This window comes from Diabrotica virgifera, chromosome 1, assembly GCF_917563875.1.
Source record: "Diabrotica virgifera virgifera chromosome 1, PGI_DIABVI_V3a".
In the NCBI taxonomy this organism is placed as follows: Eukaryota; Metazoa; Arthropoda; class Insecta; order Coleoptera; family Chrysomelidae; genus Diabrotica; species Diabrotica virgifera.
Window position 1 is genome coordinate 132,086,312 of NC_065443.1, and position 11,941 is coordinate 132,098,252.

Here is an 11,941-nt window from a genome sequence, read left to right on the forward strand (position 1 = left end):
CTAATTCAACTTTCACCGGTAATTTTTAAATTTATTATTTAATTGTTATCGCTTAATATTTACAACGCAAAAAAGTAATTAAATTGTAATCGATTTTTTTAAGATTTTGCTAATCATTTTGACGTTTTATTGATAAAATATGAATTTCTTACTTCGGATACTTTCACAATTATCGTGTAGATGGCGCTAAGATTAATAGATTAATTTATAATTACATATTACGGAACATTAAGGGCCAGTTGTTCGAACGTTAATTAAAAATGATCATTATCAAATATTTAATTACTCTCACCAACTGTCAATGTCAACTTTGTTTGGGTTGCTGAAAACATAATTATGGATTACAATTATGAAATTAGTTAATCAATTATGTTAATAATTGTTATGTTAATTGATTAATTAATCTCATAATTATAATCAATTATGTTTTCAGCAACCCAATCAAAGTTGACATTGACAGTTGGTGACAGTAATTAAATATTTGATAGTGATCATTGTTGATTAGCGTTCGAACAACCGGCCCTAAAAAAACTTAAATTCAGTATTTTAAACGTAAGTATATTCAAGGTAAAAATATATATGGTTCTTTTCATGAGCATTTTTCAGTGCGTCACAGTTTTTAGATTTCTCTCTAACGTATTAAATTGTATGTGACAGAAAAAAACGCACGTCGCTGATTACATTTCGTCGGTGACATTTATAACATTTAATCTAGTTGACAATAGATGGCGCTAATAATATGTTATTAAATAATATTATATTATTCTATATAAAAAAAATTTAATCTGTACAATTTATAAGACTATACGAATCAAAGAAAATACCATTTTATAAATGCAATAAACACAATTGATTTGTTTTTATACCAAATTGCAAATAAAATGTGAGAACTGTCAGATTTAACTAAAATGTCATGTTAGAATAAATGTCATAAATGTGTATTTATCACGGACTAACCTTTTTTTCTATCATTTGTGACGCACTGAAAATTGCTCATGAAAAGAACCATACCACAGCTTTGACCAACTAATATTTTTTATAATTAATGTTTTTAATTTTAATTTTAAATTAATCACTTTGACATTTATGTCAAATTTCCGGTAAACGTTTACAGACTTCACTACTGGCGCTCGCGAATTTGTAAATATCCCCTCTACGTACGAACTCACAGTGTAGTCAGTTCACTAAACTCAGACACAACTGGCTAGTGATTTTAGCAAGTAATTTTGCCAATTTAGTAAAATTGGCAAAAAAATAAATACGAAATAGTTATTACTAAATAGTCAGTAATTTTGACAAAATTGGCAAAAAACAAAAAAAAATAGCTACTAAAATCATTAGCCAGTTGTGTCTGAGTTTAGCGAACCGACTATATAATATGAGGTTTGTTTGATAACTACATAATATATGGCCTAATACACTAAGCAGCAAAATTAACTCACCACCTTAAGAATGGGACATTTTTGATGTCTCGTATTTCCTAAACCTGTTGTCCGATTTGAGTGATAGCCTTACTCTTTATGAATATCGGTGTAATAATATTTTTGCTAGACAGGTAAATTTCATTGTATACCGGGTGTAACAATCATACCGTGTTCTTTCCTCAAAGTTCGGAACACCCTGTGAAATATTCTAGTATATATAAAATATTGAAATTAAAAATAAATTGTAGCCTTAGGCTTTCTTAACATTGTGTTTTTTATTCATTCGCTTATGTTGGACAATAAAAAAGTTATGTACGTTAACGACTAACCATGTTTTTCATCAATAAATCTTGATTTTCTGCTTAGTTTAATAAACAAGCCTACAGTAGGCTTTGAGAGATTAACAATTTGATAGATGTCAGTCAAATTGTTAATAGTCAAAAAGTATCTGGTTTGTTGTGAAAATTAGTAGATTTATTATTTAAAGTTTCAATTAAGTCAATAATTAATTGTTTTTCCTGTTGGGTGGAAATGGAATGTACTACAAGGAATTTGACCCATTATGAGTGGGTGACATTGACCCATTCAAGCAGTGACCTTACACAGCGAAGAGCTTAGCTACCATGCTATCGATCGTAGGTTGGGTGTTTCATATACATAAAGTTCCCGTATTGTTCAATACTTTAGAGTAGAGAAATGAACGACTACAGTAGGATCAAATTCTTTGCCGTACGTTTCATTTCCACCAACCAAGAAAAACAATTATGGACTTAATTGAAACTTTTTGACTGTTGACATCTATCAAATTGTTAAATTTTCATAGCTTACTTTAGGCTTGTTTATTAAACTATGCAGAAAATAAGGATTTATTGATGAAATATATGGTTAGTTGTTAACGTACATAACTTTTTATTATCCAACATAAGCAAATGAATAAAAAAACAATATGTTAAGAAAGCCTAAGGCTACAATTAAGTTTTAATTTCAATATTTTATTTATGCTAGAACATTCCACAGGGTGTTCCGAACTTTGAGGAAAAAACACAGTATGATTGTTACACCCGGTATACAATGACATTCAACTATCTAGCAAAAATATTATTACACCGATATTCTTAAAGAATAAGGCTATAATAACATACTAAAAAATCACTCAAATCGGACAACAGGTTTAGGAGATACGAGATCAAAAATTTCCCATTTTTAAGGTGGTACATTAATTTTGCTGCTTAGTGTATATTCAGGGTTGGCCACCCAAAAGAGTCTAGGTACTCTGTTCTGATCGTTGGTAATTTGGATTTTGTGTAAATGGATGTGTATACTTATTTCCAAAATAAATGCATATGTACGCATTTTTTATTACCTTACTTAAATTTAAAGAGCAAAATTGTTACGAAAAACATATTGGGAAACGTAAAGGTTACATGTTTTTACCAACGAGAAGAGATAATGTTTGTTATTGAGATTTTTATGGTAGGTAGATAGCTGCAATGCATATCTATAAATATCCATATTTCTTAATATTCAATATAAAGTTTTGCCATTTTTAACAGTGTGCTATTAATAAAATCATTATTTGGTTAAAATTGAAATCTTCAGTTACGAATAAGTCTAAGTATTAATATTTCGATACATTTTCTACTAAGAATAAACTTTTCTATCGATTCTTGAGGCTATTTTCAATATAAAGGTTCCAACCCTACAGTTAGGATGGATTCCAGTCCAAGGTAAAAGCACACTTTGGCATAGGGTAGGTTTTGAAGTAAATAAAGGTTTATTCAAAACTTTCATCAAAATCGATGTGTATTAATGGAAATTGGAGGTTACACCATATTTTTTACTGTAGTACTGTGAACACCATAACCATAATGAAAAAAAAAAAACTGGGCATACCCTGAGGCAGAAGGACAACGCATGGAATAAAATAATTATAATTTTAGAGCTTGTAATTACAGATGATGTCGGTCAGACGGCCAAGCGGTCTGAGGAACTCGATCAACAAATCTTGTGGATTTACGTTTCGAGGTTTGAGCCCCAGCTCGGCGAATAGAAAAAAAAAGGCTAACGCAGTAGCATAAAATTCTAAAGAATCTATGGCTTGGTCTGGAATAGGCTGGTGTCTGATCAGCCTAAACTCCATAGATCCCTACCGGTAGGGTGTTGACACCTAATAACTGTATACAGTGATGAGCGTGTTAATAACCAGCAAAATAGCGCATAAGATGGAAAACATATTAAATTGTGAGATAAAAAGAAGTAAAACTAGTAGAAATGTTAAAATTAGCGATAGTAACATATACATTGACATTATATTGATTGTTTCCCTCCTTTGGACGTATCAGAGGAGTATGTCAAATGTCAACTAAAACTATCACTCTGACAGTGGCATTTCTCAAACTCGTCGGATACGTCTAAAGGTGGGAAACAATCAATATAATGTCAATTTTTAAGTTATTGTCGCTAAATTTAACACCTCTACTAGGTTCATCCCTTTTTATCTCACAACTTAATATGTATTCCATCTTTTGCGTTATTTTGCCGGTTATTAGTGAGCTCATCACTGTATATATTACAGATGATAAAGAGAACACAAATTAGATGGACTAATATGGTCCAGCATATTATTTTGTAAGACTATGATAATAGTATTTTCATTTTAGGTATTTTGCACATAAATTTTATTTTCTTAGCTACTTTATTCTGTCTACAAATTTTTAAATTGTTTAATTATGTGTAATAGATAGATACAGACAAATGTAACGAACATTATTTGTTCTATCTAACAAACATATTATATGTGACAGAATAAATAAAAGAACTTATGTTATAATCAATACCTCTTGTTTTGGTAGTGATAACAGTTTGTAACTTGTATATCTAATCAATGACTTATCACTTTAGACCATAGTAAACATAGGATATTTTAATGAAATTATTATTATCAGCAATATTTTCTATTTTAGTAATTGGTGCTTAAACTAATATGCATGTTTTTAAGGGTTATTTCTTGATTCTGCTTTGTTTCATAAACACTTTACTGATATTTTTAAATAAATATAACACTCGAATCTACTGCTTTTTCTTTTTGGGACTCTAATCACATAGAATTTTTGTCTTCTTTGATCTTGGTTTAATATAACAACTCTGGAAACGTTGATGAACTAAAAAGTGAAATAAGTCAAAATATTAGATTGTATAAAGCTTTCTTTAATGTTTATATCCTTTTAAAAAGCCATAATTTTATGATTGGAGCAGTTTAAACAAAATGGCTCTTAAAAAACAAATAATGTTATAAAATGCCATTTTCGAGGCAAAGAAACCAATTACATTTGTTTATGCCATGAGCCTCCAAAAATGAAGTATCAGACTTGGGAATCTGGTTAGACACCAAACTGTCATTCTCAAGTCACATCAATCAAGTAACAGAGAGATGAAAGTACTGGGATTTATCCAATGCACATCTGTAGGCCTGTCTTTGTTCACATTTAGAAGACTTTATTGTAGTGTCGCCGGGCCCATTCTAGAGTATGGATCATACAGAGAACAGATTGAAATGGTCTAAAATAAATATGACTATCAGTGGGTAAGAGACAGTCTTGATTTACCAACACTTAAGTCAAGGAGGATCTTGATAGATTTATGTTTGCTCTCAAATTGTTATCACTTGTTAGTCTTAACCCGGGAGTAGTCGCTCCGTTAGATAGAATCTCACATTTTATTCTTTTTCTCGATAACTTGATGAAAAATTTTGCAATTTCGAAAAAATTTCGTAAGTACCTCGAGGAAGAATGTAGTAATGCGTACGCGTAGGAATTTTTTATTTATTTTTTATTTTTTTCTTCTTCTTTTTGTGGAATTTATGGCTTTGAGGAGAGCCAATTAGTTTTAATAATTGTTAGAAATAATATTTTACATAACATAACATAATATTTTACATAACAAGTAAATAAAAATACTATAAAATAAAAATTTGTTGTAAATTCGTATTTTGAGATAGAATCTAACACGCGACTATTCTCGTTACAGAAGTGAGCGCGACTACTCCGGGGTTAAAGTACCTACATAGTAGAAACAACAGACAATCAAAAAATCTTTTGCAGTGCCATTTAACCACACTAATAATTGTATCAATGAACAGACTACAAAATTGGTACAGAGTGCGAATTTGCTGTGAGTCGATGAGTAGTAGAGGGGATTTGAATAATTTGAATAATTCTACAAGAAAAGTATAAGTTTCAAACCGCAAGAGAGCCGATGAAACTCACAGCAAATAAAAACAGAGGTAACCTCTAAATTTCACATAAACTTCTTTTTCTCAATGGCCTCTTACGTAATCAATCATCCAGTTGCACGAACTTACATATTAAGGCCCGGTACTTTATGTCTCGAACTTAAGTTAAATTCCGGTTAGTTAACCGGGGTTTAATCGGGACCTCTTTAGGGTCTCTTGCGTTGTAATAAATGCAATTATAATTAATATTATACGTATTTATAATTATAATAATCCTTGTAATAGCATTTACTACAACGCAAGAGACCCTAAAGAGGTCCCGATTAAACCCCGGTTAACTAACCGGCTGTTAACCGAGACATAAAGTACCGGGCCTAAATATTATAATTATATTGAATAAAATAAAAAAATATAATTACTTTTACTACTAATTCTGTGTATTCGTTCAGTGATCAGGTTACAATAATATTTCAGTTCATAAGTAATGTGTTTTTCTAGATAAAATTTTTATTTTTCTAGTTTTGTATATTTCACATACACCAATTTTATCAGAAAAGTACAAGTTTCAAACCGCGAGAGAGCGCTGCCGTCGAAAATCACAGCCAATAGCCTGCAAAGACAAATATATATATTTTTGACTCCAAAATTAGTTTATTTAAAAAACAACTAAAAGGTATCTTATAATGAGTGATCTCTTTTACATGCCAATCCTAATCTACTCTTGGTGGCTTTATTAGTTTGTTATAGTTTATTATTCCTAGATATAACCTTAAATAATGTGAGAAGTTTAAAGAAATAATAAATGGTAGAGATGTAATATCTTTTATAAAAATAGGCAGACTTAGATTGGCACAAGTGTCAAGAACAAATTAATGAAAATTACCCATGTAAATGAATCCTATTAGCTGTACCAGTACGTAATAGGAGTAAAGACAGAATAAGACTGAGATAATTGAGACAGTGTGGATGATGATGTGAAAAGTATTGGCACAGCAAATTGTTAATGGTTGACAATGAGCGGAAACAGCTGGCGAAATAGACTAGGGAAGGTTGAGGTCAAAGTAAAACTGTAGCACCACTGATAATGATGATGATAGACCTCAAACTATCACTATTTAGATTTTTGTAGATAGTGAAATCTATGTAAAACAGATTGGTTGTGAGGGAACTTTTTGGTATAGACAGAAATCTTCAATAGACAGGTTCTGGATTAATAGCTTGACTGTATTAATAATACCTAATTATATCAATGGCCAATATGAATAAAAGGTAAACATAGTTTACATAATGACATTTTGACTAAGGAAGTATATTTTCATATTAAAAGGTGTCCAGTTATGTTAACTAATTCTATCAGGTAATGAAATATCCTGTTAAAAAATCCAGAATGTCAGGAAAATTACACTAACAATATATAAAACAATATATCACTTTTTGAAAATTGTATATAAAGATTTTATTGTAATTAGGGATTGTAAAAATATTGATTCATATACAGATGCTGAGCTGAAGATACCTTAGCCAGCAAGAAAAACTAATGAGTATGTCCGAAGTACTAAGGGGGGGCAAGAAACATAGACAATTGCTAAAGACTGTTAAGCACTGGAAAATGCCTTATCTGGGACATATAGTTAGTTGAAATCAATATAGAATACTCCAACTCCAACTGATCCTTAAAGACAAAATTTAATGGGGTAAGAGTGTAGGAAGAAAACAAGTTTCTTGGTTAGAAACCATCCGTGAATGGACTCGGATATCAAATGCAGAACAACAGTCATTCAATGTTGCAGAAGATCAAGAAACCTTCACAATGGTGATCAACATCAGATATTTCGGATATGGCATGTGAAGAAGAAGAAAAATATTGTAAAGCGTCCACAAACTCGGCATTTTTAAACAAAAGAGTTTAATTATATATTTACATAGTTTCAATTTTGAATGTTGACAAAATAGGCTATTGATTATGTTCAAAATAAGAGAGCTAAAAGGAACTACAACGTTAACAGGGTTTTATTGTCTCATATGGTCAACGGACCTCTATGTTTGAAAAAACCGTGGAGTGCTACCATTTAAATGGGTGCGTTTTTGAGAAAGGGGTGAATTAGTCCCTAGGCACAGGGTGAATTAAGGTGAGTTCCATTCACTTTTGGTACAAACACAGGAAAATTGTTCCAGGATTGTACTATCGAAATATCATATTTTCAAGTCAAAAGTATTGTTTTTTTACAAAAATACATTCAAAAGAAAAGCAAGAAAAAAACACGAAAGAAAGCAATTTTGTTTTTTGCCAAACAATTTTTTTCCACAGCGATATAGGTATAGGTATTGCTTTAGGGAAAAATAACATCCATCCTTTCTCTTTAAAATAACGTTTGGTAGAAGTCTCTAGGATTTATATTTTCTGAAATAGGATTTTTCAAAATTTGACCCTCACAGAATTTTTGAGCCATTTTCCCCATTTTTTTTTTCAAACATTGTTCTGTAACTTTTTTCTACGCAGTTCTAGGTATATGCAATGGTACATTTAGTAGAAAGAGAAGTCAATTACCTTTAAAATGGTCTACTGTATAAGGTCGTACGACTATTTTTAAACAAGTTAGCTTTTTCAAGATTTTATACTTTTAATGATTTTTGATATTTTTTATGATTATTTTTAAAATTTTTCATTATGACTTTTTTTCTTGTACATTTAGGTACATACATTCTGGAATAAAAAAGCTTATTTTTTTTACTTTAAAATGGTGTATTGCAATCACCTCTAGGACAATTTTTAAACAAGATATCAGTAGGATATCCAAGGGTATCCGTAATTTGAGAAAAATGTTAATTTTTTTTTTCAATTAGAAGATTATAATTGCATATTGTAACATAATTTTTAATTCCAAATAACTTTTCTTAATAACACTTTTCAATTATGTGAAATATAAAGGTACTTTACTCTTGAGCGAAATTCATATTTTTTAACATACCCCGTACACTATTGATAAAATTTTATAACTGATGATTACATCTTAGGTTTTAGACTATGCAGAGCATTTTATAAAGAATAATTTTTTTCATAAAGTTAATAATAAAAAGTTTTCCATATGGTTCCAACTTAGTGGGACCTATTGCATGTGTATTATATGTCAAATTTTGAAAAAGCATATCTTGTTTAAAAATAGACCTAAAATTTTTTACAATACACCATTTAAAAGTAAAGAAAATAAGCTTTCCTTTTTATTGCACAATGTATATACCTAAATTATATTATAAGAAGAATTATATCTTACGGAGTACCACAGGGAACAGTCTTGGGACCAATTCTCTTCAATATTTATATCAATGATCTATTCAGACTGAATGTAACAGGTAAAATCATAAGTTTTGCAGATGACACAGCTATTTTCTATGATGCAAATACATGGAATAATTTAAAACAAAAAGCTGAAACAGATTTTGCTATAATTCAGAAATGGTTTCAGTTTAATAAACTTACCTTAAATATAGAAAAAACAAAATATATACCATTTACATCATATGTTAATAACCTCCCAAATCTTGCCTCATTAAAAATTGATGCAAAAAATGAAATTCCACATACATACGAGATTAAATATCTAGGTATAATAATTGATAAACATTTACGATGGAACACCCAAGCAAATAATATAGTAAATAAATTAAGAGGACTCTTATCAAGATTTAAATTTTTAAAACAATTTTTAGGAATAACTCATTTGCGAATTCTTTATTATGCACTTATACAATCTCAACTCACATATGGCCTTTTAGGATGGGGTGGAATACGCAATAATTACTTACATTCTATAAATATTATTCAGAAATGGCTAATTAGAATTATGTACGGGAAAAATTTAAGATATTCTAGTGAGCTGTTATATAACGAAAGTAAATTTTTAAATGTACGTAAATTATTCTGTTATAAAGCCCTTATACATATACATGAAAAAAAGATAATATTAAATTTTAATAGTATGCCCACCAAACTAGATATATAAAACATAATACAATTCTACCAAAATGTAATAAATCCATCCTTCAAAGATATGTTGGTTACATAGGGCCCAAATTGTACAATTTGCTACCGGATAATTTAAAACAATTTAAAAATTATAAAAAACATAGATATAAATATGAAATTAAACAATGGATTGGGAACAAATCAACAAAATTCTGCGAAGAACTTATCAATGGACAATAATTGTAATAAATAAACTTAAATAAGAAATCAAAAATTATATCGAAAATAAAAATTGTATCTAAATAGATTTTTATTATCAACTGCGACATTTCTTGAACTATTGATGGCCATATTTATATCACAAATTATATTAAAATTATTATATTTTTATTTTTTCTTGATTAATGTTAGAGTTTTTAGTATTTTTATAAATTTTCATATAACTGTATACATTTATACATTTGTTAAATATTTTTTGTGTTTGTTTATATTTGTAAATTAGTATATTATATTTTTAAGTCTCACGCACAAGGGGTGCTACTTTTGTATATATATATTAGTAATATATATACAGGGTAGCTCAACTTCAGTGAGTTATTTATGTTTATTTAGGTAGTACTCATTATGCTTTTTATTTTTTTTTTGTAATTATTTTATTGTTATTCCTAAATAAACAAATAAACATTATTATTATTAAATATACAATAAAAAATTATAATGAGAAATTTAAAAATAATCGTAAAATATATCAAAAATCATTAAAAGTATAAAAGTTTGAAAAACCATATCTAACTTAAAAATAGTCACAAAGCCTTCTACCATAGACCAGTTTCTAGGTAAGTGACTTTTATTCCTACTAACTGTGACTATGCATATACCTAAAGCTGCGTAAAAAAAAGTTACAGAACAATATTTGCGAAGTAACAAGGCCCAAAATTGTTGTGAGTGGCGAAATTTGAAAAATCATATTTTGGAAACTATAAATCATACAGACTTACACCAAACGTCATTTTAAAGAGGAAGGACAGAAGTTTTTTTTCTGTGAAGCAATGCCTATCTATACCTATATCTCTGTGGAAGAAAGTTATAGGGCAAGAAACAAAAATGCTACCTTTCATATTTTTTTCTTGCTTTTCTTTTGAATATATTTTTGTAAAAAAAATATTTTTTACTTTAGAATGTGATATTTCGATAGTAAATTTAATCTGGAAAATTTTTCGTGTAGACGTGTTTGTATCAAACGTGCATAGAACTTACCCTAATTCGCCCTGTGCCTAGGGACTAATTCACACCTTTCTCAAAAACGCACCCTTTTAAATGGTAGCACTCCACGGTTTTTTCATATTTAGAGGTCCATGTACCATATGAAACAATAAAACCCCGTTAACGTTGTAGTTCCTTTCTAAAATACATAATCAATAGCCTATAAACCCATAAGTAGGTACAGATAGGAAATAAAAATAATAATAAATAAATGTTTAAATTTAAACCTGTAAAAGTGTTCTATTTAAAAAAAAACAAATTAGAAAATATACCTAAATGAGATGTAAGTCTTTATGCTCTAACTGCAGTAAAGAGGGTTGATTAGTAGGCTAAAAATAACAATAGAATAAAGGATTTAAGAAAACAAAAGACCAGTTTTTGTCTATTTTATTAAAAGAATATATATTTATAGATCGTGAAAAACAACACGTTTTATTATCAAAAATGAAAACACTAATCAGAAACGCAGTTAAAATGATTTATGATATTTTAATTTAATAAATAAAAACACTTATTTGAATCTCAAACCTACAATGTTTAAAATAAGATATCCTATAATTATATCTAGAAATTTCCCGATTTGTTATGGCAAATTACGATTCCAAGCGTCGCCTTGAAAATTTTGAATGTATGATAAACATAAATTTAGATTTTTCTAAATAAAGATGTGATAAAGAACAGCCATTTAATAAGATGATTCAAACATAATCAAAATTGCTTGATCAAAGGTGGGCGTTTTTTTCCATAAAACATGGGTTTTATGGGGATAAAGGAACAAAAGGATGTATTAAATTAGCATGATTAGCAGTTTTTTGAACATACCTCGTTTAAAAGTTCATTAACTTTATTTTTGTCAAGTCCACCAATTGATGTGTATAGGGCAATTGACATACCATCCTTCGATGCAAAATATATACGATTTATTAGATGATCATCCGGTATGTATTCGTATTTAACTGTACACATTTTACTTCCTTAATATTTAAATATAATAATTTACTTTAACAATGTATTTGAAGTTTATTCTTGCTCACATATTTTAAAACACTGACAGTACTG

General features: G+C 29.1%; 1 protein-coding gene across 1 annotated transcript in view; it reads right to left on the reverse strand.

The window, feature by feature from the left end:
• LOC114327026 (protein fem-1 homolog B) overlaps positions 1-11,941 on the reverse strand; it is a 64,984-nt gene extending 53,043 nt beyond the window's left edge. Inside the window, exon 1 of the mRNA XM_028275524.2 lies at positions 11,705-11,941. Within this exon, the coding sequence (XP_028131325.2) occupies positions 11,705-11,848 (144 nt within the window). The 5' untranslated portion in view covers positions 11,849-11,941. The remainder of the gene's footprint in view (positions 1-11,704) is intronic.